Source organism: Polistes dominula, unplaced genomic scaffold (genome assembly GCF_049000335.1).
Source record: "Polistes dominula isolate Pdom_NZ unplaced genomic scaffold, Pdom_raw_medaka contig_23, whole genome shotgun sequence".
Taxonomy (NCBI): Eukaryota; Metazoa; Arthropoda; class Insecta; order Hymenoptera; family Vespidae; genus Polistes; species Polistes dominula.
Genome location: NW_028300963.1, coordinates 3,173,484 through 3,199,217, shown reverse-complemented (window position 1 = coordinate 3,199,217; position 25,734 = coordinate 3,173,484). Strand labels below are relative to the sequence as shown.

General features: G+C 25.6%; 3 protein-coding genes and 1 long non-coding RNA gene across 8 annotated transcripts in view; 2 read left to right on the top strand and 2 right to left on the bottom strand.

Moving 5' to 3' along the window:
- The window catches only part of Fas2 (neural cell adhesion molecule fasciclin 2), a 100,546-nt gene extending 85,404 nt beyond the window's left edge, over window positions 1-15,142 (top strand). For 3 of the 5 annotated variants that reach the window (XM_089172849.1, XM_089172848.1, XM_089172847.1), the window contains 4 exons: window positions 9,164-9,295; window positions 10,013-10,082; window positions 11,262-11,387; window positions 14,158-15,142. In XM_089172849.1, coding sequence (XP_089028975.1) covers window positions 9,164-9,295; window positions 10,013-10,082; window positions 11,262-11,387; window positions 14,158-14,299 — 470 coding nt within the window. In that variant the 3' untranslated portion in view covers window positions 14,300-15,142. Of the gene's footprint in view, window positions 1-164; window positions 7,131-9,163; window positions 9,296-10,012; window positions 10,083-11,261; window positions 11,388-14,157 lie in introns of those variants that run through there. The other 2 variants (XM_015318871.2, XM_015318873.2) reach the window with 2 other exon arrangements.
- A 4,695-nt stretch (window positions 15,143-19,837) lies between these two features.
- On the bottom strand, window positions 19,838-22,961 carry GlcAT-I (Glucuronyltransferase I). Its single transcript, XM_015318911.2, has 4 exons — window positions 22,581-22,961; window positions 21,512-22,086; window positions 20,777-21,073; window positions 19,838-20,543 (listed from the first exon to the last, which is right to left on the bottom strand). The coding sequence occupies exons 1-4, from the start codon at window positions 22,756-22,758 to the stop codon at window positions 20,445-20,447; spliced, it is 1,149 nt and encodes a 382-aa protein (XP_015174397.2). The 5' UTR covers window positions 22,759-22,961; the 3' UTR covers window positions 19,838-20,444.
- Window positions 22,703-23,739, top strand: LOC149032516 (uncharacterized). Its single transcript, XR_016176668.1, has 2 exons — window positions 22,703-22,844; window positions 22,958-23,739. It is a non-coding gene; the product is annotated as an uncharacterized LOC149032516 (long non-coding RNA).
- LOC107065344 (uncharacterized) lies at window positions 23,462-25,070 on the bottom strand. Its single transcript, XM_015318948.2, has 2 exons — window positions 24,257-25,070; window positions 23,462-24,140 (listed from the first exon to the last, which is right to left on the bottom strand). The coding sequence occupies exons 1-2, from the start codon at window positions 24,930-24,932 to the stop codon at window positions 23,782-23,784; spliced, it is 1,035 nt and encodes a 344-aa protein (XP_015174434.1). The 5' UTR covers window positions 24,933-25,070; the 3' UTR covers window positions 23,462-23,781.
- Window positions 25,071-25,734: the final 664 nt, after the last annotated feature.

Below are 25,734 nucleotides of genomic sequence, written 5' to 3'. Positions count from 1 at the left end.
TGAGATACGTAATGTAAAATAAATACTTTCGACGATATATGAGAAAGGAAATAAGAAAAAAAAAATAAAAATAACAAAAAATAAAACAAACAAACAAACAAATAAATAAAAAAAATATAAAATTAAATCATACGTTTTTACAAGAGACGCTTTTTATCATTCAGAATCTACAGGCAGCGTTGTGGACTACGCAATATTACCATCTGGTTGTGGGGATACTTCCAAGCTCACCGTGACCGCCATTGCCACGACTATGATTATTATTCTAATTCAAAATATTATTTAAAAAAAAAAAAAAATAACAAAAAGAAAGAAAAAAAAACAAAAACAAAAATCGTCGTTTCCCGTTTAGGACCGTTTTCACATTAAATTGAAAAAAAAAAAAAACGAAAAAGAAACCAGAAAAAATTTATATGAATTTTTTCGTTTCCTTCAGAAAGGAAATAAAAAAAAAAAAAAAAAAAAAAGATGAAGAGTTTTGAGTATAGAAAAAAAAAAATAAATAAATTACATCTTAGAATCTTGTCGTCCCATAAGAAATCGTCCGTGTTATTATTATTATAAATAATAATATAATAAAAAAAAAAATATATCGGCACACACGTTAAAATAAACATTCCGAATTTAGTAGCGCATCGAAAAAGTTAGCATTTAAGAGAAAGAAAAGAAAAAGAAAAGAAAGAAAGAAAGAAAAATCAAATAATTCTTCCCTTAACATTCTTTGATATCTATATATATAAAAAAATATATATATATATATATAAACTAATATAATACGTGCGATAAAACACACATACACGCGTAGTATACATATATAACCTATTTATAAATATGTTTTATTTAAATATTTATATATATATATATATTTTTTTTTCCTTTAATTTGTTTTTTTTTTTTTTAATATTTAAGTTTAAAAAATTACCATAAAAATGTTTATTTATTTTTCTTTTTTCTTCAATTTGTTTTCTTCTGTTTTTAAAATTTCCAAATTTGCAATATTTTTGTTTAATTTACGTTCTACATTTGTTTAATTTTGCAATAGGAAATAATGTTACACGGCATGCGAGAATGCACGCGAATAATTGAATTATTTTTTTTAACCCCCACCCCTCCGTATGGGGATGCAAATTAATAATTTAGTTTAATATCTACGACATGGGAAAAAATTTTTATATATATATATATATATAATGTGTCGTGTTGGGAAAAGCAAATTATTTGAAATAATTATTCGTTGCGAATGTATAGAACCACCACCATCGGTGTGTGTGTGTGTGTGTGTATGTATGTTGTGGGTGGTGCAACTATGGTAAATATAAAATGGAAGTAGTATACGAGCAAGGAATAAATTAATTCCATTTTTTTTTTTTTTTAATTTTGTATTGTTTGATTTTTTTAATTTTTTGTTTCTTTATCGTGTTAATAAATGCATTTACGCATATAACGTGCTCTTGGTACAGTCGTGACAATAATTTGGTGCATATATACAATATATATATATATATATATACTTACACCCCCATATATTAAATTAAATAAATTTTTCTCTTCACTCGTATAAATCAAATAAACATTATACAAAGATTTTTTCGTATGTTAGATTGTCAAATATTTCTAACGTTATAACAATGTTATTCATAAAAAAGAAGAGAAAAATAATAATAATAATAATAATAAAAAAAAAAAAAAAATTAAATAACAGCCACCATACATATAAGAGGCCCCGTGGATGATAATAATATTTTCAATATTTAGCAAATTTTTGTTTTCTCTTTCAATTGCATATAAAGAAAATTAATCAAAAAAAAAAAAAAAAAGATACAAATAAAAAAACACACAAAGAAAACAATTTGTACGTTGCTAATATTTGTAATAAATAATTAACAAAATAATAATAATAATTGGGTGGGTGGGGTGAGAGTTAGGATTGAATTAACAAATGATATTTTTAACTTTCCCTATTTTATATAAATTAATGAAATTTTATATAAATATTAACTTTCCCCTTCTTTTATATCAAAGTCATATGAGAGAAGTAGAGTTAGCGAACAAAAGAAGATAAAATTATGAACAAAAACAAAAACAAAAAATGCGAAAAATCCGTTTTTATCAATTTTCAATATAATACATACAGTGCGCTTGTTGGTAGTAACAAGAAATGTTTATATATTATTTTAATTTTTTTTTTATTTAATTTTTCTATCATCCTATCATCTGCATAATACATACATACATAAACAGATTGTTACCAGTAAGGCTCGAGGCATTTTCTCTCTCGTCTAAAGCCCCCATATGTGCATTTTTGTTTATTCTTTTTTTTTTCCCACGTGAGAACCAAAGAAGATGAATCTCCAAATTTAAAAAAAAAAAAAAAAAAAAGAAAAAAAAATCGAATCTCCAAGTTTCTCGAACAAGTTTTTCGAGATCATTCTCAGTCGTGTCGTGAAAATAATTATATTATTATTTTTAAAAATATAAAATGAGAAGTAACATTGGTTGGGACAGGGCAGGGAGGGAGGGGTGGGTGGGTGGTGAGGGAATTTTTAGGAAAAACAAATCACCGCCTTTTTGTCATCACCGCGTGTATGTGTGTGTATGTATGTGGGTATGTATGTGTGTTTTATCCGAACGTTTTTGCTATTAGCGCATTAACGAGAGAGAACATCGAGCCAATTAGGTTTTTTGCACACATTTTTTCTCTTTTTTCTATTTCTTTTTTCTTTCTTTTGTTATTTCCTAGATGGTTTTTTTCTTTTTTTATTTCAATTATTTCATTTAAATATATATATATATATATATATATATATATTTTTTTTTTTTTTTTTTACGTACATTAAATGCGTACGATTCTTTTTTCTTTTCGTCTTTTTTTTTTATGGGGGATTTTATACTCTCAGTCATTTATTAGTTTTTGCTTAAATAGTTTTTTGGAAATACGTGTTTTAGTGCGCATGATTTATGTGTTATTAATATTAGGATTATTATTATTATTATTATTATTATTATTATTATTATTATTATTATTATTATTATTATTATTATTATTATTATTATTATTATTATTATTATTATTATTATGCATAAGTACAATTATTATGTTCATCATCATTCTAATTTACACTTTAAACAATAATTATAAGTCTTATTATTATTATTATTTTAATTATTATTATATTTATCGTAATATCTGTTGATATTGTACCATTGTATTATTATTATTATTATGATTATTATGATTATTATTATAACATAATATCCATTAGTATTACCAATTTACCAATACCATTTTATCATTACCATTACTATTACAACCATTGTTAGTTAGCATAAAAAAAAAAAAAGAAAAAGAATATCTAGATTATCTCTCGTATGAAGATAAATTGATCGATCGAATTGAAAAAAAAAATTGATAACAAATATCTCGTCTCGTTTTGATACTAAAAATTTTCTGTATTTTATCAATTCTTTTTTTCTTTCTTTTTATTCCCAAGTGCCTAAAAAGTTTAATTATTCGCAAATATTAATTAATATTGATTAAAGATTTGGCCAATATTAATAATAATAATTAACAATTCAATCAACGACGAGATCATTTGGAAATACATTATTTTCTTTTCTTTTCTTTCTTTTTCTTTTTGCAAATTACTTTATTTTTTAATTTTATTCTTTACTCTGTGTTTCTTTATATAATATATACATATATGTATAATATATTACATAAGTCATTATTTATTCGAGTGTGCCTGGGTTCTTAGATATATTATATAAAGTTATATATATATATATTATTAATATTATTATTATTATTATTATTATTATTATTATTATTATTATTATTATTATTATTCACCATCATACAAACATACACACCAATTTCGCATGGCATGTGCTGCTTTCTCTCACTCACTCTCTCTCTTTCTCTCTTTTTTTTTATTCTCGTATTAAATTTTTATGGTTAAATTCATTCAATTCAATTCAATTCAGTTCGTTCGTTCGTTCGTACGTTCATTTTTATTTTTCCTTTTTTATTTTAATATTTTTACTTTGATGTCAATACACGTGTTTGTCCACATACAGACATATATATATATGTATGTATGTATGTATGTACGTAGGTATATATTTAGCTTTTAAAAAAAGAATTTCATAACCAATCCGTCAAGAGTAGTAATGTATAATAAACTCGTATGACGAAAATTCGTATGCAAAAAAAAAAACAAATTATACATTGACGTATAATATATTATACATGTATATAATAAATAAGTGCGTTATATAAATAATTAAAAAAAAAAAAAAAGAAGAAGATTTGAAAGAGAAAGAACGATATATCGATTTTAGTAAACAAAAAAAAAACTTTGATTATAAAAAGGTTTTATTTGTACATAAATTTCGTTCTAATATATATTATAAACAAATTTCAAAATTAATCTCTTGTCCAAGAAGAACAGAAAAAAAAAAAAGAAAAAAAAGTAAACTATTCCTGATATTAATTATTTCATACGATGAATAAAATGTATAATGAAAAATTATAATATATAAAATCAAAAATAAAACTATAAAAATGAACTAACATTTAAAAAATATATATATATATATAAAACTCAGATACTATTTCTTTCTCTTTCAACCAAGAAAAATTATTCCCTTCGAAAGAATAGAAAAAAAGATGAAGGAAGAAAAATAATAAAAATAAAAAGAAGAAGAAATATTAATAACATTAATAATAATAATTATAATTATAATAATAATAATAATAATAATAATACTCGAGATTGTTGTTGCATTCGTGTGAAGCTTTCTGCATCGTCTGTTTTAAAAATCCCCAGATTACATTTAATTAATCTTATCAATGATATACACAACGAATGACCAGACACTGTGTGTTACTACGATGATGATAATGATAATAATAATTATAATGAGAAATAGAAAAAGAACAAAAAAAGAAATAGATAGAGAGAGAGAGAGAGAGAGAAAGAGAGTGAATGAGAGAGCATTTGGTGCTCTTGAAAAGCAAAATTCGTTTCGAGGAACACTCATCTGGTAGAGAAAACGAACGGTGTTTGTTATAAATAGTACACTTTAAAGAGGAAATGGTTGAAGATGAAGAAGATAGAGAAGAGAGAATAGAAAAAGAGAAGTTAGAGTGAAGAGAGAGAGAGAGGATGAACGATGAAAGGGGTGAGAAGGGGTGAGAAGGGGTTGAGGAAGATTCGTGATATTCGCGTATTCTATAATGACACAGTTCAAAGAAAGAAATAAAGGAAGAGATAGAGTAAAAGATAGAAAGATAGAATGAGAGAGAGTGAGAGAGAGAGAGAGAGAGAGAGAGAGAGAAATAGAAACACGTAGAGAAAACATATATGTGTATGTGTTTTCTAGTTACTTCCAGAAGAACCTGTGCTACGAAAATCTATTTTAGAAAGGGACAATCTTATTTCTCTTTCTATCTTACATTCTTACTCTCACTCTCACTGTCGTTAGACCAAAAAGAGAGAGAGATAGAGAGATAGAGAGATAGAGAATTTGCCCGCGTGCCACGACCTACGTTGATGCGATAATAGCGTTTGCCTTTTCTATCTTTGTATCTCGCTCTCTCTCTCTCTCTCTCTATCTTTCTCTGTCATTCGCGTGCGTGTTTTGAACGTTAGAAAGGACGTGTGTGGTATGGTGTGGTGTGTTTATATTCGTTTGCTTTATATTTTTGCTATCTTGATGAAAACACATCATCAGTATTTCAAGTATTTTTCTATTTTCTATTCTCGTTTCTAAAATAATATTTTTCTCAAATAATTTAATTCTAAATAATATATATATATATATATTATAATATTATTAATAATAAAATGATAAAAAAAAATAGTCGTAAGAATTCGAACTTTACTTTTTTTTTCTTTTTTCTTTTTCATTCAACATTTTTATTCTTTTCTTCTAACAAAAAAAAATATAGAAATAGAATATTTTTCATTTTGCACGATAATAACAACCGTATTTACTTTGTTTTTTATTTTTTTTTCTTTTTTTCTTTTGATATCGAATATTTCGTTTGTTTGTCGTATCCTATGATTTTTGTTGTTTCTTTCCGATTCTTTCTATTTTTTTATTTTTTTGTTTGTTTTGTACATTCGTTTGTTTATTCTTTTTTGTTTTTTTTTTTTACTCGTTTCTATGCATTTCGTAGATTTTTCTCTAACTCTCTCTCTCTCTCTCTCTCTCTCTCTATCTCTCTTTTTCTCATACTCTTTTCGTCTATCATCACACCATTCCTCGTTGAAATTCTTTTTTTCTTTATTTTGATTTCTATTCGACAAAAAACACATCAAAAAAGAAAAAAAAAAGATAAAAATATTAATCAGAAAATCGTGAAGGATTATAAAATATAAAACCCCCCCCCCCAAAAAAAAACTCTTTTCAACTTCATTCGAAAAAAAAAACAAACAAACAAACATCGTTCGTCGTATTTTCCAGTTTTTAAAAACGAAATATTCTTATGTATGATTGTAACATGTACAAAAAAAAGAAAAGAAAAGAAAAAACAACAACAAAAAAAAAGAACATTAAGAAAAAAAAAAGTAACAGTTCCCCCCTTTTTATTATCTTTAACTTTGTATTAAAATAATTAATCTTAGGTGATATATAATAGCATTTTACACACACTTACAATCGTTTTAAGGTTTATGTATGACTTTAAAAAAAAAAAAAAAAAAAAACCTAGCCTAGTGCCTATTATGAATATATGCTACGTATATTTATGACGAGAATTTAGTTAACATTAAGAAGAAGAAGAAGAAGAAGAAGAAGAAGATGAAAAATGAAGAACAAGAAAAAGAAGAAGATAAACAAATAAAAAACAAAAAAAACAAAAACGTCGTGTTGTGTAGGTGTGTCGTATTTTTTTTTTCTGCCCCTTGAAAAATTGCGTAAAACGTGCAAGAAATTAAAAAAAAAAAAAAACATACATTGTAAATATTATAGGACGCAGAAAAATGAACGTAAAAACAATTTATGTGTTAATGTGTAACGCAACGTAAAACGAGATAAAACAAAACAAAAAATTAATTAAAAATCAAATGAAATGAAATAAAAAAAAAAAATTAAAAAAAAAGAAATATATCTATAAAAGTGAATCTTGTAAACGTTTCTACAAAGAAACCATCGTCAAATTTGTCAACATTTTATTGCAAACAAAAATTTATTTATTTGATTATAATTTAATAAACCACAAATAATAAAACGAACATAGTGTACACAGACAACTTATGCACGCGAACAAATGGAGAAATAAAATATAAAATGAAATTAAATAATTTCTTTTTAATAAAATAAATAGAAAAAAAAATTACATAATTGATAACACAAGGAAAATTGATTGAACAATGTTTGATTAACAAAAATAAATAAATAAAATGACACCATAAGTATTGAGACTAATTTGAGATGGTTTCTTTGTCGACCGTCTATTTTATTTCTTTTATTAACATATATATATGTGATATTAATATTACCAAAAAAGAAAATAATATTACATAAAAAAAAGTTTATCAAAATAGAAGAAAAAGAAGGATGAGAAGGAGGAGGAGGGAGGAGGAAAAGAAGGTGAATATGCGAGAAGGGATGAGGATGATGAGGAGGAGAAGGGAGGCACTCAATGGAAATGCTTTTATTGTGGAGGTAGCACTTATGTAGATTAGCGAAAGCGTAGAAATTAATTAAAAGTTAATAATAATTAAAAAAAAAAAAAAAAAAAAAAAAAACTAAAGCCGAGTAAACAATTAACAAACGCACACATACACACATACTAGGCGTATTTATTTATTATAGGCATTTTCTTTTATCGAACTTAGCTTTTCCATTCTGTCTTATTTTTTTTTAATTTTTTTTTTTTTTTTTTGTATCTTTCACACAACCCTTTCCCTTTTTTATTTTTTGTTATTTTTTTTAATTTTTTTTTTTTTTTTAGTTTTTTTTTCCTCAGCTTTAAATTGTAGCCAACTGTTATTTAACCCTATTCTCTTTCTCTCTCTCTCTCTCTCTCTCACTTACTCACTCACTCTCTTTCTCTCTCTTACACACAATCTCGATGTTGTTCTCGTTGTTTGTATTGTTGTTGTGTTGTTTGTGTTGTATAATTGTTAATTTACTGCTTTGTTGTTGTTGTTGTTGTTGTGTTTGATCACTGTTGCTAAAAGCTGCTGCTACTTGTAATGAAATTGTATAATAACATTTTGACTTGCGTAAACTAATATTTAATAATTATTCCTCTTTTTAATATCATATCATAAATTATTATATTTATTATTAATCACTATATTATGTGCCGATTATTATGAATAACGAAAATAAGTTATTAAGTTATATTAAACATTGATTTCCTCGTGATTGATTGAAATATTACAATTGTATTGTTTAATATTTTCGAATTAATTGTTAAATCAATTGTTATTATTTTTTCTTCGTTTTTTTTTTTTTTTTTTTTTTTACTTAATTTCTTATCACAATTTTCGGTGCATATGGATATTTTGTTTTAATCACACTTGCATAATTTTATGTACTGTAATTTAAAACCATTTGTTGCATTTGGTTTTTTTCTATCTGTAAAATTGGCGCTTTGATAAAAACGGATTTTTGGCACGTATTCTTTAAAAAAAAACAAACAAACAAACAAAAAGAAAACAAACCCATTTTCAAGCACCCACCACCAACAACCCATCTGCCGGTGTCTTGTTTCTTTTCAGGATACTAAAAACTGTTGTACGAAGCGAAATGTGTTTGGTGATTTCAACGAATGAAAGACAATGCGTTTGTACAAATTTTATTTATCAAAATCATATATATTCTATGGAAATAAACAATAAAAATAAGAAATAGAACGAAAAAATTCGTTTCTATGAATATGAAATAATATTATAAATTGATTTAAAAAAAAAAAAAAAAAGAAATTAAATTAAAAATTAAATGAAATTAAATAAAATATGTTGTTCAAAATCGTCACCAAACATTTTCGCGAAATTTGAGCTTTTGCACTAACTAAAAAAAAAAAAAAAAAAAAAAAAGGCCTAATCTATATAAATATTTTGCTAAATATATTTGAAGTAATAAATGAAAAATGTTCCTGATTCATTATGTGTTTTGTTTTTCTTTTTTTATGTACTAATTGAAGGTCCAGATACCAAAGTTGTACATCATCATGGTCCTTTGATATCCAGTGCTGCGATAATTGGTATTGTTATCGCTGTTCTATTCATCATCATAGTGATCATCGATGTAATATGTTGCTGTGCGCACAAAACAGGTACGTATAATTAACCTATGATATATTATTTTAATAGAAATAATATATTATTTTCTATTTTATGTTATTTTAATTCATTCTAAATACAATCCACATTAACTTTTTATCAATTATTTTATTACATATAAATTTATTATAAAAAAAAATATTATATAAAAGTATTTGGTATTATTTACTATCAATTTTTTTATTATATATAAATTTATTATAAAAAAAATACTATAATAATATTTATTATATATATATATATATATATATATATATATATATATATATATATATAATATATATATATATATATATTATATAAAAGTAAATTAATTAATAAATAATCTACATAATTTTAATTAATATATATATAAAATATTAAATTATTAATCTTGGAATTTATTTTGCAATTTATTTTGGAAAGTTAAAAAATAAAACAAATACAAATTAAAATTTAACATAGTTATAATATTAATATAAAAAAAAAATTACTTATCATTATATAAATAATAATTATTTAAATTAATATAACACAGTTTATAACAAGATGTAAAGTAGAAAAATAACGTAAAATAAAAAATATTATCTATAAAAATCTTTAAAAAAAAAAAACAAATAATAAAAATAGAAGAAAATATGCAAGAGACTAGTATAAGGAGTCTAATTAAAAATTCATCTAATCGTTTCTACATTAAATAGTATTCATTATGAATTATATGATGCTTTCAGGAATCATTTATTATGTATGCGAAAGATCACGAAGGAAGCCAGTTGATGAAGAGGAATCTAAACTTGGCAGGTAAATTAATTTCATTGATTACTTTGAAACAAGCGAAAACATATTTTGGCATTTGATTTATCTATCATACATATATATGTGACAAACGCACACGCACACGTAATTACTTAATTACTTACTTACTTACTTACTTACTTACTTACTTACACATCGTACATCAATTTTCTCTGATAATATTTCAAAATGTTTATTATTATTATTATTATTATTATTATTATTATTATTATTATTATTATTATTATTATTATTATTATTATTATCTATCTGCGTTTTCGTGCATATACATATGTTCATAAGTTGTATTCGTTGATTTTAATAATATTTATAGAAATTAAACAAAAAAAGAAAACACACACACACACAAAGAACAATATTAATATAAAGATAATCATTTATAATTATTTACGAAATATTTTATCAACTATAAATTTTGTTTCACGTAGCAAGAAAAAAAAACAAAACAATGTGATTAAGTGATTAACAATATTCTATTATTTTAAATAAATATGGATGATATTATAATGTATTATTATAAATAATAATAATTTCGTAAATAATTTATATTTTAACTAATTTCAACGAATCATCATTATTTCTCTCTATCTCTCTCTCTATATATATGTATATATATATATATAAATCATGTTCTACTACAATCCTACATTTTTATGCTTTGGCAAGTCTGGCGCTAATAGAGTATATACATACATATATATTATTATATATTATATATATATATGTATTATATCTTATCACGTTTGTTATATCAAATTGATAATCATCATGTTAATCAACGCGTACTGGCATTCGACTATATTTCTCTTTTATTATTAAATAATTCGCGATCCATATATTTAAATATATATATATATATATAATATACACATATTACATTTATACATAAAACATACTTTAATAAAAAAAAAAAAATAAAAAAAAACAATTTCAATTTCATATTCGAATCTCTCATACTTTTCTATAAGAAAATCGTGTAAGATTTCTAATCCTTTTTTTTTTGTATTTTTTTTTTGTAAATTAATAATTAAATATTAATAATTACAGCGAGACGTTATATATATATAAAAAAAATAGTAGAAATGTAACACAACATAGAAAAAAAAAACAAAAAGAAAAAGAATCCTCTCTCGCATTTTTCTCTCTTTTTTTCTTTACCGGTAGTCTTTACGGTTGGCGGTTTCCATTGCCGTATTGTGACCAAAAAATGGCCAATGTCGCCGGGGTGACGGCCATCCAAGACACGGGTAGTGGAAAAAATACCATTAGATTGGTCAAACACACTGCCATGTAAGAGAAATATGACGATACGTAATATAAGTGAAATATATCAGTAAGAAGCATGGAAAAACAACTTGAACCCTTATTTTAAAGGGTTCTTTCTATCTGACACGGTTTTCTACTTGGCATGTTTCATCTCTCTCTCTCTCTCTCTCTCTCTCTCTCTCTCTCTATCTTTTTGTTTGATTTTTGTTTTGTTTCATTTTTTTAATCTCTAAATAATTTCCCACATCTTTGTTCTTGTTTTCTTACATTTTCTATCATACTAAAATTAAAGATTGAATTTTTAAGTAATATTATTGAGTATATTTATTAAAATATATATTTTATATTCTTTTGAAAATTATACTATTTTTTGTAATAGTATAGGTAAACAAAAATTAAGAAAGTTAATTAATTGTAAATTAGTATTGGAATAAATATTTGTTTTATCAAAGAAAAAAAGATTTTTTTTAAATACTAATATTCAATTTAAAATATTAATAATAATATTATAAAATATTATAATTATAATATAATATATATATATATTATATATTTTAATAGAAAATATTAAAGAATGAAGTGTATTAATATTATTACAAATATTACATATTAATTTTAATCATAGTAGATTCAAAATAAAATCGTAAAATATTAAAAAAAAAAAAAAAAGAAAAAAAAATGAAAGAATAATTTTTACAAATATCTTTTTTATATTTTATTTTTCATTATAATTTCATTATTATTATTTCATTTACTATTAATATCTTTGTTTTTTTTTTTCTTTTTTTTTCAAATATATATGTGCATTTAACATAATTTTCATATTAATAAATATATATATATATATATATATATATATATTTTTTTACCGCCAACCATGAAAAAAAAAAAAATCATAAAATTCGTTTATCATTATTATACTTTTAATTAATTTTCATCATAATGATCATCATCATCATCAAATCTACCGTCTACGTTTGTTATATAATACGTTCATTATTTTTTGTCTAACATTTATTTCATAATTTATACACGTTTCACATTGTCAACAGCTAGCTTGCTCGTCATTATTGCTCGGCTTATTATCATTATCATTATTATTATTATTATTATTGTTATTATTATTATTATTATTAATGAACGCGAAGCATAAAAAAATAAAAACCATTCGCTTCCTCCGTAAATCGAGAAATTAATTACGCCTAAGAGCTTTGGCCATGCTGCATGGATAGATAAACACTTGAAAAAATAATAAATTAGTATTATAATTAACAATAGCGCACCTTTTTTTTCTTCTTTTTTTATTTTTTATTTTCTACTTTTCTCATTTTCCATAATTCGTAAATTATAAATATAAATAAATAATAATATCGTAACAAACAATTGTGTACTGTTAATAACAAAAATGTTTGTACTCATTTTCAAAACAAAAGGAAAGAAAATGAGAGAAAAAATATTTAAAAAAAAAAAAAAAAAGAAAAAGAAAGGGTTTTAACAAAGTTATTCCCTTTAAGCAAATATATATATATTTCCCATTTGTATCACTCACACACACACGTATTATATACACGTGAAACCACACATTTGATTATGTTTCTAGTAATAAGAGAAACATACTACGAACACGCATAAATTTGTTCACACGTAAGACAGAGAGAGAACAAATTTATTTTCATTATTTTAGTTGTTGAAATATCCGAAATACGTGATATATATTAATAATATTATTCTATGAATGATATTAGCATGCCTGACGTTATTTATTAAAATACCATTAACCATGGATTGTGTGTGTTGCACCCACGCGCAAAGATGCATCTATCTTTCCACACGTGAATTTTTGTGTTTTTTTTTTTTATATTAATATGTATAATATTAATATATTATACATATTTTAATATAATATATAAGCAAAGGTGTATATAATAATATTTATTTTATTATACACAAGTAACCTTAATGTATATAACAAGGTTTCACAATTTACAAATTATTTTATATAATTTTTAACTTCTATAATTTTATTTTATTATACATTCGTATTTTATTATATATTATTTATTTAATTTCTTTTTATCTTATTATATTTTTTTTCTAATTTTTAACTTACCTAATTTTATTTATTTCATTTACTTTTATCTTATTATATATTATTTCTAATTTTTAACTTTCCTAATTTTATTTTATTTAATTTGTAAATTATTTATTATTACAATCGATATTTATTTCTTTTTTTTTTCTTTATACTTATTACTTTTTATCTCATTTATTACTATTTAAAAATTTGCATAACTAAACTACTAAAACTATATTACACTTTGGTTACTTGTATATTTTTATATACTATTCATTATAACATACTCTCTCTTAATACTTTATATATTTAATATATTATTTAATATACTTAATATATAAAATATAATTATAATAATAGATATTATTATAATATCTATAATCTAATTATAAATATTATAATAATATCATATAAATATAATCTAATTATTTAGGTATATTATAATAATATTATAATATAATAAATATTATATATACACACACACATGATCTCTCTTTCTTTCTCTCTCTCTCTCTCTCTCTCTCTCATTTTCTTTCTTTCTTTTTTCATATGTGTGTGTACGCGTGTACGGTGTGTGTGTGTGATGTGTGATGTGTTCAATGACAACAAATGCAAATGAATTCATTAAAATTCTCTCCCGAATATTATTTTTCTGTTTTTTTTTCTTTCTTTTAATACAATCATACAATAATAGAATAAAATGTGAATTTTGTTTTTCAGAGACGAGAAAGAACCATTGAAGGAAGAGAAGAAAATAACACCGATCATTGATTCAGGATTACGTAGGGAAACGTCGGTAACCTTTGATGGCAAACGATCAGTTTCGAAGACCGGTTTTGTTGGAAAGGATTCGGCCGTTTAGATATTCTTCCGGCGTACTAGATTGTAAAAGGATTCATCCATCCTCCTCCGCCACCTCCTCCTCCTCCGCCTCTCTCTCTCTCTCTCTCTCTCTTGTCTCTCTCTTTGTTGAAAAAAGAAAATTTTAGAATTAATTAGAAACTTTTCTCTAATAATTCTCTTCGTGTGTGTATCTCTCTCTCTTATCTTTCTCACTCTCTCTCTCTCTCTCTCTTAATCTTTCTTTTTCTTTCTTTCTTCTTCCTCATCTCGTTCTCTCTATAAAACGATCTTTTTATCTATTATATATATATTATTCTTTTTTCTTTGGAGAAAAAGATCGAAAATTAAAAAAAAAAAAAAAGAATAAAAGAAATACAGAAAAAAAAGAAAAAACAAATAGCACAGGGGCAATCAAAAATTGAAAAAACGAAAGTGTGGTAGTAATAAAAAAAAAAAAAAAAGTATTAATAAAGTAGTACGTTAGAAAATTATCTTCAATCTCTGATATTTCTTATAATAGAGTTTGTCGTTTTTAGATAGGGAAAAGAAAAATAATTTAAAAAAAAAAAACAAACAAACAAATAAATAAACAAATGAAAAATTATTCTCAATGTATTTCTAACGTATTACATAAGTAACATATACATATATATATATATCAAAAAATGAAAAAGTAAAAGGAAATAATAATGAGAATAATGAATAATTGAAATAAAGTTTGATAGTGGTCGCTTATAACAAGAAAAAAAAAAAAAAAGAAACGAAAAAATAAATAATTAAAATAATTCTACACACGCGCGTACACATTTACACGTGCAGCACCCACACGCACATATTTATATATAAGAGGAAAGATGAAAGATGAAAGAAGAAGAAGAAGAAAAAGAAGAAAGAAGAAAGAAGAGAATGAAAGAAAATATCAAAAATAAAGAGGAGGAATACTAACAACAACAACAAAAAAATCAAAGAAATTGCAAGAAAATATAACTGAGTGTACAAAATTTCATCAAACTGACAATTATCTATCATTGGTTAGAAGAACCCAGAAAATGGAAGAAGATATATATGTATATCGATATAGTTAGTTTTGTTTTGTTATTTCGTCGATTCTATTGCGCTTCGAGGCACATAATTATTTAACAAACGAAAGAAAAAAAAAGAAGAAGAAGAAGAAGAAGGAAAAAAATATTAGAGAATAATCAAACACCCACACACACACAAAAAAAAAAAAGGAAAAAACACAGTCTAGTACGCTGGATTAGTTTATAAGTGCACGAAAAAAAAAAACCGGGTGCCTGCACCCAACCCCTTAACCTTTTCCCTTCCCAACAACCCCCCTAGTCCCCTAATTCATTCCTTCGTGCAGATGATCGTACATTTTTTTATTTAATTTTTTTGGTTTTTTTTTGGTTTTTTTTTTCTATTCAACGATACCATCTGCCACGAAGATAAAAAAACAAAAAAAGAAATTTTCTAATTGCACTCTGTCGCATTATTTTATTTTATTTTATTTTTTATTTTTTTTTTACCTTCTTTCGATGATCTTTTACAAAATGAATGGATGAATAAAATAAAAAGAATTGATTACAAGAATATGTGAATGAAAATGATGTGAAATAATTAAATTAGATTGATGAATAAAATAAACTTGATAGAAAAAAGTAAAAAAAAATTAGTAACTGAAGGGATGAATTAAAAAAAAGGTCCTTGGAAGAAGGTCGGCAGAGTATTTTTTTTTTATTTTTTTTGTTTTTTGCATTAGTTTTATATAACGTGTATATATATATATATTTTCAAGAATATTCTTTCCCCTCTCCCTTTTCCTATCCCTCTCTTCTCTTGTAACTCATCTTGTAACACTACTTATCTACCTCCCCGATCCACTCGATATATAATTATTCATTTTTATTTTAAGAAATTCATAGAACTGATGACACTACGTTACTTATTAGTTTTCAATTTATTATACTCTCCTAGGGGTTTAAGTTTAATAAAAATTATTATTTTATAATAGAATCGGTTGTATCAAACAAACAAACAAACAAAAATTAATTCAATATTTAAATCAATTGTAATTAAATATTTCACCATAATACAATTGGATAAATATAATTTAATTATTATTATTATTTTTTTTTTTATTATTTATAATAAGATCTCTTCATGTGTTTTATATAGATAATTAATTATTGATTTATTAATTCTTCGTGGAATTGAAAAATAAAAATAAATGAAGCACATTTATATAGCACATAACTTTTCGAAAACTCGAGAACACACAGTCATTTAAATATTAAAAAAAAATAATAATTAGGATATAAAAAAATAAATTATATCCATCCAATAAGAGAAATAATACTCTTGAAATATATTAAAAATAATTTCTATTTATAATAATAACTTTTGATACAACCGATAAATAATATTGAGAATTATTTGAAATAATAATTTTTATTATTTAACTCGTTCAATGGAATATATACATCACATATATAATTATGTGATATATATATATATATATATTCGTGATTATATTTAAATTGTTCTGTTCTTTTTTTTTTTTTATTATTTCACATATCTTACATTCTTCTTTTAAAGACTGACTGACTCTCTATCCATCTATCTTAATTTTTTTCTCCTTTTTTATTTTTTATAAACATTATCGGTAGAGACGTAACCCGAAGTTCATATATATATATATATATATGTTAACCTCCCCGATCGAGAGAGGTTGATACCTTTGATTGATTAATTAAACAAATTAATGTTTATGATCCCGACAATCTGGATTTTTATTTTCTAACGCAGCGAGTGAATCCTCCATTATAAGATCAATTGCAACGCTTCCAAAAATTGCATCAGAAGCTTCTCGAAGAGCTTGTACAACGTTTTGCTTTATTTCTCGGAATTTCTTTAAAATAGCAGCCAGACACAATGTCGCATAAGATTGAAATCGTTTTCTTTAACCTGTAGCTAAACCAATTAGACATTTTCCTTTATCAGAGACTTAACATTAATAACTTTTAATCCAAATTCGTTTAGACTAAGAGTCAAAGCGGCAATACAGGCAGATACAATTTTACGATTTTTTACCTTTGTTTCTTTAAGTAATTCTTCTTCTTGTATTGTTTCATGTTTTTCTATTTCTATATACATTAATGTTATTTTTACTGTTAAATCTTTCATTTTAGCCTTGGGTGTAGCGATACATTTAATCACTAATTCCATTCATAACTTCACCAATCGTTTTTCCAACAACAGCCGCATTTTCCACAAAAGCTAGCACAGCTTCTAAAATCTTTCTATGTTCTGTAATTAATTCCAGAATTGTACGTACCTTTCTGAAATTAGATTGAAAACCTTGACAAAAACTAGAAGACCTTTTTTTATTGTTTAAATTGATCAATAAATTCATACATTGTTTTTTTTTCTTTTTTTTTTTAAGAAAAAACAATAACTAAAACTTATTGGTCAATTTAATATTTATATCTATCTATTTATCTATCTTCTTTTTAGTATTAATTATTATTTTTTTTTTTTTTTACTTGCATTTATTATAAACGGGAAAATCGTCTCTCTCTCTCTTTTTTTTTAACTCTATTTTCCATTTCTTTATCTATTTATCTATCAATCTATCTATCTATTTCTCTCTCTCTCTCTCTCTCTCTCTTTAAATATAATTACATATACATACGTATATAGAGTGAACGTAAAATCGATGGCATTTCGAGGGATCGTTTTTCGTAAGTTTTTAAGAAGGTAATTATAAAGATAAAAGACACAAAGATGATTAAAAAAAAAAAATTAAAAAAAAAATTAAAAAAAACACATAATTAATTAAATAAATAAAATAGGAATGCGCGAATGTAAAGCTTGCCTGTTTCCACAAAAGAGTTTACAATGTGTGTGCGTGTGTATTGTGTTGTAATATCCCGCAAGTCATTCGTTTACGATACAATTTTTATTCTCATTGAAAATAAAACAACAACAACAACAACAAATTAAAAAAATAATAAAACAAAGATTGACAATTTTGAAAAAAAAAATTCTATTGTTCATACGAATTTATTGTATCGTAAAAAATATGAACGACTTACAAATGACAAAATAAAAAAATAAAAAACAACAACAACACAATAACCATTGTGAACTGTTTACTTGCCCTTAAGAATAGGAGAACAAAACAAAACAAAACAAAAAAAATGAAAAAAAAAATGAAAAAAAAAAATAATTAAAAGTATGTTGTGTAATTAAAGGGTTGGCTTCTTTGCAAAAACGCAGTTTTTGAACAAACTTAAACAAGAAAAAAAGAAAACAAAAAAAATGTGATACGTTTTTGTAAATGCTTGTGTAAACGTTTCTCGTCCTTTCCCCAAACCCCCCCTCAAACTACCCCTTACCCTCTCTGAGTCCTAAGAAAAGAAAAGAAAAGAAAAAAAATCAACTTGTAAAATTTAAGAATGATAAATTTAGGGGAAGTTTTTCGATAGATTTAGTGATGATGATGATGATGATAATGATGATGACGACGATGATGATGATGATAATGATGATTGTAAACGCGAGTTGTTGTTGAAAATTGTGTTCGCGAGATGGGGAAAACTTTATCGAACAATTTAATAAATAAAAAAAAAAAAAACAAACAGGAAGAGGAAAAACATCTGAAGAAATTTTTTCCATGAATAATTTTGAATTGAGTAAAGAAAAAAAACCATGGAGATCGTATTAATTATATCGGATGTGATTTTTTTTTTTCCATCTCGCGAAAATGATTTGTCAACTTTCGAGTAGCTTTTTTACGTAACGTGTGAGAAGAATATAAAAAAAAAAAAAAAAATAATAAAGAGTTTTGCCAAATGTATAAGTACTTATTAGCAATTAAGGTTCATAAATTAGCTCGTAAATGACATGTGAGAATTATAATGATTATAATTATATGTATATATATATAATAATAATTACAAAAACATCGATCGAGACACGGACGATGAGAGAGAAAAAAAAGAAAAGAAAAGAAAAAAAAATGTCAATCGCAATTTTGCGAATCAAAGATTGTAGTTTCTTTTTTGCTTTTTTCTCTCTCTCTGTCTCCATCTCTCTCTCTCTCTATCGTCGAGACGATGTTTCAAAAAAAAAAAAAAATAATAATAATAATTCGGAGAGAAAATAATAGGAGGCTTCGACGTTAAAACTTCTTTAACACTTGTTCAAGCAATTTTGTATCTGCCGCCAAAATGATCGTAAAAAAAAAAAAATGAAAAATGAAAAAAAAAATAAAAAAAGAATTTATGGGACAAATGAAAAAAAAAAAAAAAATAACAAATATAAAAAAAAACCTGGAGCGTAGCTCTGTCTCTTTCTCTCTCTCTCTCTCTCACACACTCTCTTTCTACTTTTGCATATAGAGCTTCCCTTAAAAAAAAAAAAAAAAGAAAATCCAAAGAGGAAAAACAAAAGTTTCTTGAAATTTTTAATTACCTGACCATAGATTTGCATCAACGGTGTTTGACCACCCCACCTCATATAAAAGGATGAAAATAATTTTCTTTTAAACAGGTTTATATCATTTGTTTTATTTATTTTAAATATCAAAAGTAATATACGCTTGAAAACAACAAATTTTATTCGCGATATTCGTAATTATGCGTAGTATATACAATGTTTACTATTTGTAAAAGTAAATAATGTAATATTACCCCATTACAATTTATTTCGAATTAAAATTAAATTTATTTGTTAGCCGATCGATTACATTAAATGTGTAAATAGTATTATTAATTATAAAGTAAATCGTATAGAAAAGTAAAAAATATAAAGCCGACGGTTTTTACAACCCCCATATAGAATCGTCCGTCGGTATAATAAATTTCTGCCTTATCAAACAACAATTTTTTTTTTTTTTAAATAGAATCATTAAAACAAAACAGATCTTTTATTAAATTTAATTATATCGTTTAAACATAAAATTATTATTTTGCATATAATCACAACCCCCCTTTTTTTTATCAGTTTATAAATTTAAATCCATCACAACGTATGGCCACTTACGACATACGTGAAAGAAACTATAAAAATCTCGTATTCACATCTCGTAGAATGAACTAAAGCTATAGTTAGCAAACGAAGGATTTGTATCTTTTATAAAAGATACATTGGCATAATTTTTAAACCTCTATTCCAAAATTAGAATGTATCCCTTTCTTTATTAACGATTCCTCAGCATTCAGTCGTGGTGGTTCCGTTCGCGTATGCCAAACGTATACCTACAATTTTGTATAAAAAAAAACACCATGAGATTTCGTAGCACTAAATCGATAAAAGTAACAGTAAATAATCTATTATCTATTACCTAAACATAATCTTACTTAAAAAAAAAACATTTGACCAACTATGATAGAAACATAAGGTATATACAAACTGTTACTAGGATTAGCGTTTTAAGTTTTTTACCTATACTTGCTACCTGAAATAAAAATGCCACAAAAATGTTACTCACTTTTGTACAGAAATCAGCTAAAGGTTCCAGTTCATCCTTTGTAACAATTTGTCTAAGAATCTCACTCTCCTGATAACCACTTTCCACATCATAAGAAAATAATGCATCCTTATTCTCTAATAGGAGTTTCAGGTTGATAGCAAAACCTGCCATATCTATAGGAAACGGTCTATTGGGTTTCCAAACGGCATTAAAACCAACTACTTTATTAGTAACATTATCACAAATAGGTTTCTCCACCATTAGGCCACCAACGAGGCCCACCGGCCAAACGCCGACCTTTTGAATCTTCCTCATCTGAAATATGTGCGAATCGATTAACATGCTAGCAAGTAGTAGTAGTTCTGGTCTGGCACAAGTTTCTTCCAACAGGGAGAGAATTTCTCTCCCTTGGGGGCAATTGTAGGGTTTCAAGAAAAGGGGGGGATTGAGGATTAATATTTAGCTAAGTTTACTGTCTTCTAGATTCTGTACAAACTATGACATCGTTTATTTAACATCCTTGTGTTATTCATTTGCGAAATTAAATTATTATTATAAGATCCCAAGTGTTTTAAGAAATTCTGTTCTAATAAAATAAACAATTGCAATTGAATTATTTTGAGTAGAGGACTCAATTATCAGTCCTAGTATTTTATCTTTCAAGTTGATGGAAAAATAATAGTAATTTTTTTCTATAGTAATAAGAACAATCATTGTCAAATATAAAATATTATTAGATTAATATTTGTTTACCTCTTGGAATAATTTGACGGAATATGTGTTATCGTCATCGGCAAAAAATACAACACCGTTATCACTTGAGTTAAGATTTTTCCTTAACCAGTGCAAAGCCGCATTTCGTTGTTCAACACCTCGCGGCTTTTTCCAATTAGGATCATCCTTTCCAAGTTTATAATTAGGTGGAGTAGCTGCTACTAAATGTGTATATATTAACGAACTTTCTTGTAGTAATTTCGAGACGAGGTTTGTCCTCTTGAGCGAATCCTCTATGATTATCCAATGGAAATTTGGCACAAGTTGAAAAGTTTGGGATAGCCGAGTCAATTCGGCCTTTTGTACAGCTCTGGTAAAAGTTGGTGTTATCGCGTATATCTTTGTTTTTTCGTACGTTGCATTCACAGTTTTATTATTGTTAGTTGTTTGTCTTGACAAATTCTCCATAACTCTCAAGAAATGATTTGTAGAACTCAGGTGTTCACTTTGAGAGACTAGAAAGTCTTTTTGAGAGACCAGGTAATCATTTTGAGAAGCTAGCAATAATTCTACTCCACTCCACATCGTTTGACATTTTTGTATTTCTACATAAACTGTTGAAGAAATATTTTCAAGATCGTAAATCATTTTATTCAATAGAATGTTTATAAAGTTAAGACATGCGTGCGAATTAATCTTTATAGCAAATCGATGTCGAAAAAATATAAATGTACTCATAAAATACGTTAGTACGTAATTTCAATCAGGGACATTAAGAAAAGATAATAAAATAGCGCATAAAAAACTGGATCTTTTATTTTACATTCCATTTTATATTATAATTCAAAATTTGGTCCAATCAAACGATTATTTTACATTGAACAAAAAATTAAAAATGTTTAGTTCGTTGATTCCTCTACAAATATAATTGTTCCCATGCATTGGTTTTTCGAACGATTTGAATTTGCCGCCAAAATTCAACAGAAGTGGCAATTAGTATAAAGATTCTTTCACTTCCCCCTCTCTTTCTGTATTCATGCAGTAATCACCAGACAAGCAGAGACACCAGAAAAATATGTATAACCTACGGATTGGGTAATACACTCACCAGTATAGTTCATTGATACGATAAGACTTATCACGAAGATAATTAAGAAACTCTTTCCACAGGAATAGATCAAGTATCCTAATAACCTTCCTCCGCGTTTCATTGTTGAATCGTTGCCGGACAAAACACTCTCTTTCATATTGATGTTACAACTCTTATCTTCCGAATGGCCGCTCATGTTCCTTCAACCCAGTGATCCCAGAGACTTTAGTTCGACTGATCGACACAGGGCCGTAAAATTATCGTACACACCGGACAATTATCGTACGCACAGGAAAAATCTTGAATTTGTTGAATTTTTCGGATTTCGTTGTCAAAATCTGAAAAAAAGTAAAAGTTCCTACTTTTCCAAAGTTGATGACCTTTTTTTTTTTTAGTCTTAAGGACAAGCTGTCGTAGGTACGGCGTACGGCAGGGAGAGAGATCAGATGGTACAGTGGTGGTTCTTTCTTCTAGAGATATCGAATCAAAAATTAATATCGCATTGCTTGTGTTCAACTATGGTTGAACCGTTTACCGTTCAACTTACCCGTTTGCAAAATTTGATGAGTAAAAAAAAAAATCGAAAATTATCGCGTACAATAATTATCGTACGAATGGGATCACTGCTTCAACTATGAGTCGACATCTATGTTCATGGTTTCATTTCTATCGAATAGTTCAGTGTTTAATTATTGATGGCGCTCTCAAATTTTGTTTTGTGGGGAACCAGGACGATAGAAAAAGGAAAATTTCCTCTCAACATTTTAAATTCGAACTTTTATTTTTGTTTATTTGTTTAATACTTCTTTTTTTTTCTTTATTTATCAGTGCTCACGTTATTGGATTGGTGCAAATTGTCCGACTCTACCGGTCCCACCATTTGAAATTTCAAACTCATCTTTGTGCATTTATAATATTATTTTATTTTTTATACTTTTAGGAAATATTATCAGGTTGGTACAAAACTAAATTGCAGTTTTATCAAAAAATAACAATACTTATATATAATTTAAATGTTCAATTACTGTTTGTGTGTATGTTAGATAATTTGAACATTAGTCACAACTAATTATATATTAGTTATACTTATTATATATGTATATAATTATTATACATAATATAATTGTATAAATACAGGCAAATATAAGAAAAATAAATAAGAATGTAAAGATATAAAGGAACTTAAATTTTCTTCAACGTCCTAGTTCTGTAAACATCCCTAAATGGAATTTTGATTTTGTAATTTTAAGCTCATATACAATTCTTTATACGGAGTCAAACATTTTTTCAATTCCCTTTTAAACTTATTCCTTCGCTCAATTGAATGATCATTTTCCATAAAGAAAGTTTTTAATTGTTTAGCCAAATCTAGTCCCTTTTTTACAGTACTTAAATTCCAATTTGAATCCAATTCTTTATCCATATCCTTATTTACCAATACATTGGAAGCGGTTGTGTCATCTATCAATTTCTTATCATCTGAAATCTCGTCTCGTAAGAGTTCTTTTACATCTCGATGATGGTTTTTGTCATTTTCAAATTCTTTCTCAGTTACGTGAGAAGTAACGTTTACTTTTTCTGGAAGTGAATGATCATTTCCTTTTAGAATTATTTCTAAACAATCATATGAATTTTCCTCAAACGTATTTTTTAACATTTAAGAAATTTGATTAGAATTACTAATTGAGACTTACCAATGTTTTTCATTGTTTCATTATTTAAGGAACAATTTCTCATCAAATTTTCTGCTACATTTTGATACATATGATGAGTTATATTATCATTGTCATCTTCACAATTTTCAGGTGATTCCTCCTTAAACATATAAGTAGTTTGTTCATCTTGAAATTTAATATTATGCAAGGAATATCGTTTTTTTAAATTTTCTAACCATCCTTTACTCGCACTAAACTTCGATTGTTTCTTGTCATCTCCAGAAGAACCCTTAGTTTTTAACAAATTATTGTAAATTTGTAGTGCCTTCTGTTTGATTTGTTTGCCATTGACAGGAATATTTCTGGTAATACAATCTTCCAACCAAATCATTAGATCGCGTTCCATTTTAACTATATCAGTATTCCGATTACGAGTTGTACGTTTAGCAGCTAAAGGACAACTATCTGCCATGGTTTTCCTTATCTTTTCCTCATTTCTTTTTAAGGTCCTAACCGTAGATTCGTTTAAATCGAACGATTTTCCAACAGACGATATCCTTTCTCCATCCCTTAAACGATTTAAAATTTCTACTTTGTCCTCTAATGATATAAATTTTCTTTTCAATTGTCTTTTCTCATTTTTGTCACACATTATATCCATAATTAAGGATTGACAATTATTTATCCTGATTAATTTTACAATTATTTCATACATTAATAAATAATATTATCTTGAACATCGTTTTTTTACAATTACTTCTTTAAATATTATTCTTTACGTCTAAAACTGTTAAAATGAAATCGTCTACTAAAAGGTCAATTAGATAGGGAAAATGGCAATAGTAATGGAAGTTCTGTGGAACTATTGGATAAAGAAAGTTACTAGACGACCAATAATATCATCGATCTACTACAGTAGTGTATATTTGTGCATTTAATGAAATATTTGCGCTTATATTTATAAAAATTTGCTAATACGATTCCGAATTATTCTCACCTTCAATTATTTTATAAACACGGTACTTTTATTTTGTGATTTTACAAATATATTATCAATATAAATGAAAACTTTCAATTGTTTTCTTCTTCTAGTAACACAACTGTAACTACCCTTTCTTTCCAACAGAGAAGATTCCCTAGGAATACAACTCTTTGCAAAATTAACCAGAATTTAACGATAGATGGCGAAAGTGGTCAGAATGATGAGAAAATGAGAATAATAATAAACCTATCGACAGAGAGTAGACTGATTTTTCTCCGAGACTTCGTCGTGTTGCTTGCGAATGATGCATAGTCTCGGAATAGAACGAAGATGAATTAATCTTGAAATAAAATCGAGAAACGCTAAAGATCCATGTTATAGGTGAAGTGGAAGGAAGGGTAGTTTATTACAAAACGTAAACGTAGCTTTATTCCCTTATTTGATGAAGTATAAAAAGGGGTTCCTATCGTCTGCTGATTATATAGTTTGCTTAACAATGAGAGTTGGTATTGGATATGTGGATAGGGGATGAGGT

What these genes read in the sequence shown, in the direction of transcription:
- GlcAT-I (XM_015318911.2), bottom strand. Translation starts at nt 22,758, where the DNA reads ATGAGCGGCCATTCGGAAGATAAGAGTTGTAACATCAATATGAAAGAG. An exon ending in CGTATCAATGAACTATACTG is followed by an intron (nt 22,087 to 22,580) that starts GTGAGTGTATTA and finishes TTTCTTCAACAG; the next exon opens with TTTATGTAGAAATACAAAAA. An exon ending in TAGCTGATTTCTGTACAAAA is followed by an intron (nt 20,544 to 20,776) that starts GTGAGTAACATT and finishes ACAAAATTGTAG; the next exon opens with GTATACGTTTGGCATACGCG.
- LOC107065344 (XM_015318948.2), bottom strand. Translation starts at nt 24,932, where the DNA reads ATGTATGAAATAATTGTAAAATTAATCAGGATAAATAATTGTCAATCC. An exon ending in TGAAACAATGAAAAACATTG is followed by an intron (nt 24,141 to 24,256) that starts GTAAGTCTCAAT and finishes ATTCACTTCCAG; the next exon opens with AAAAAGTAAACGTTACTTCT.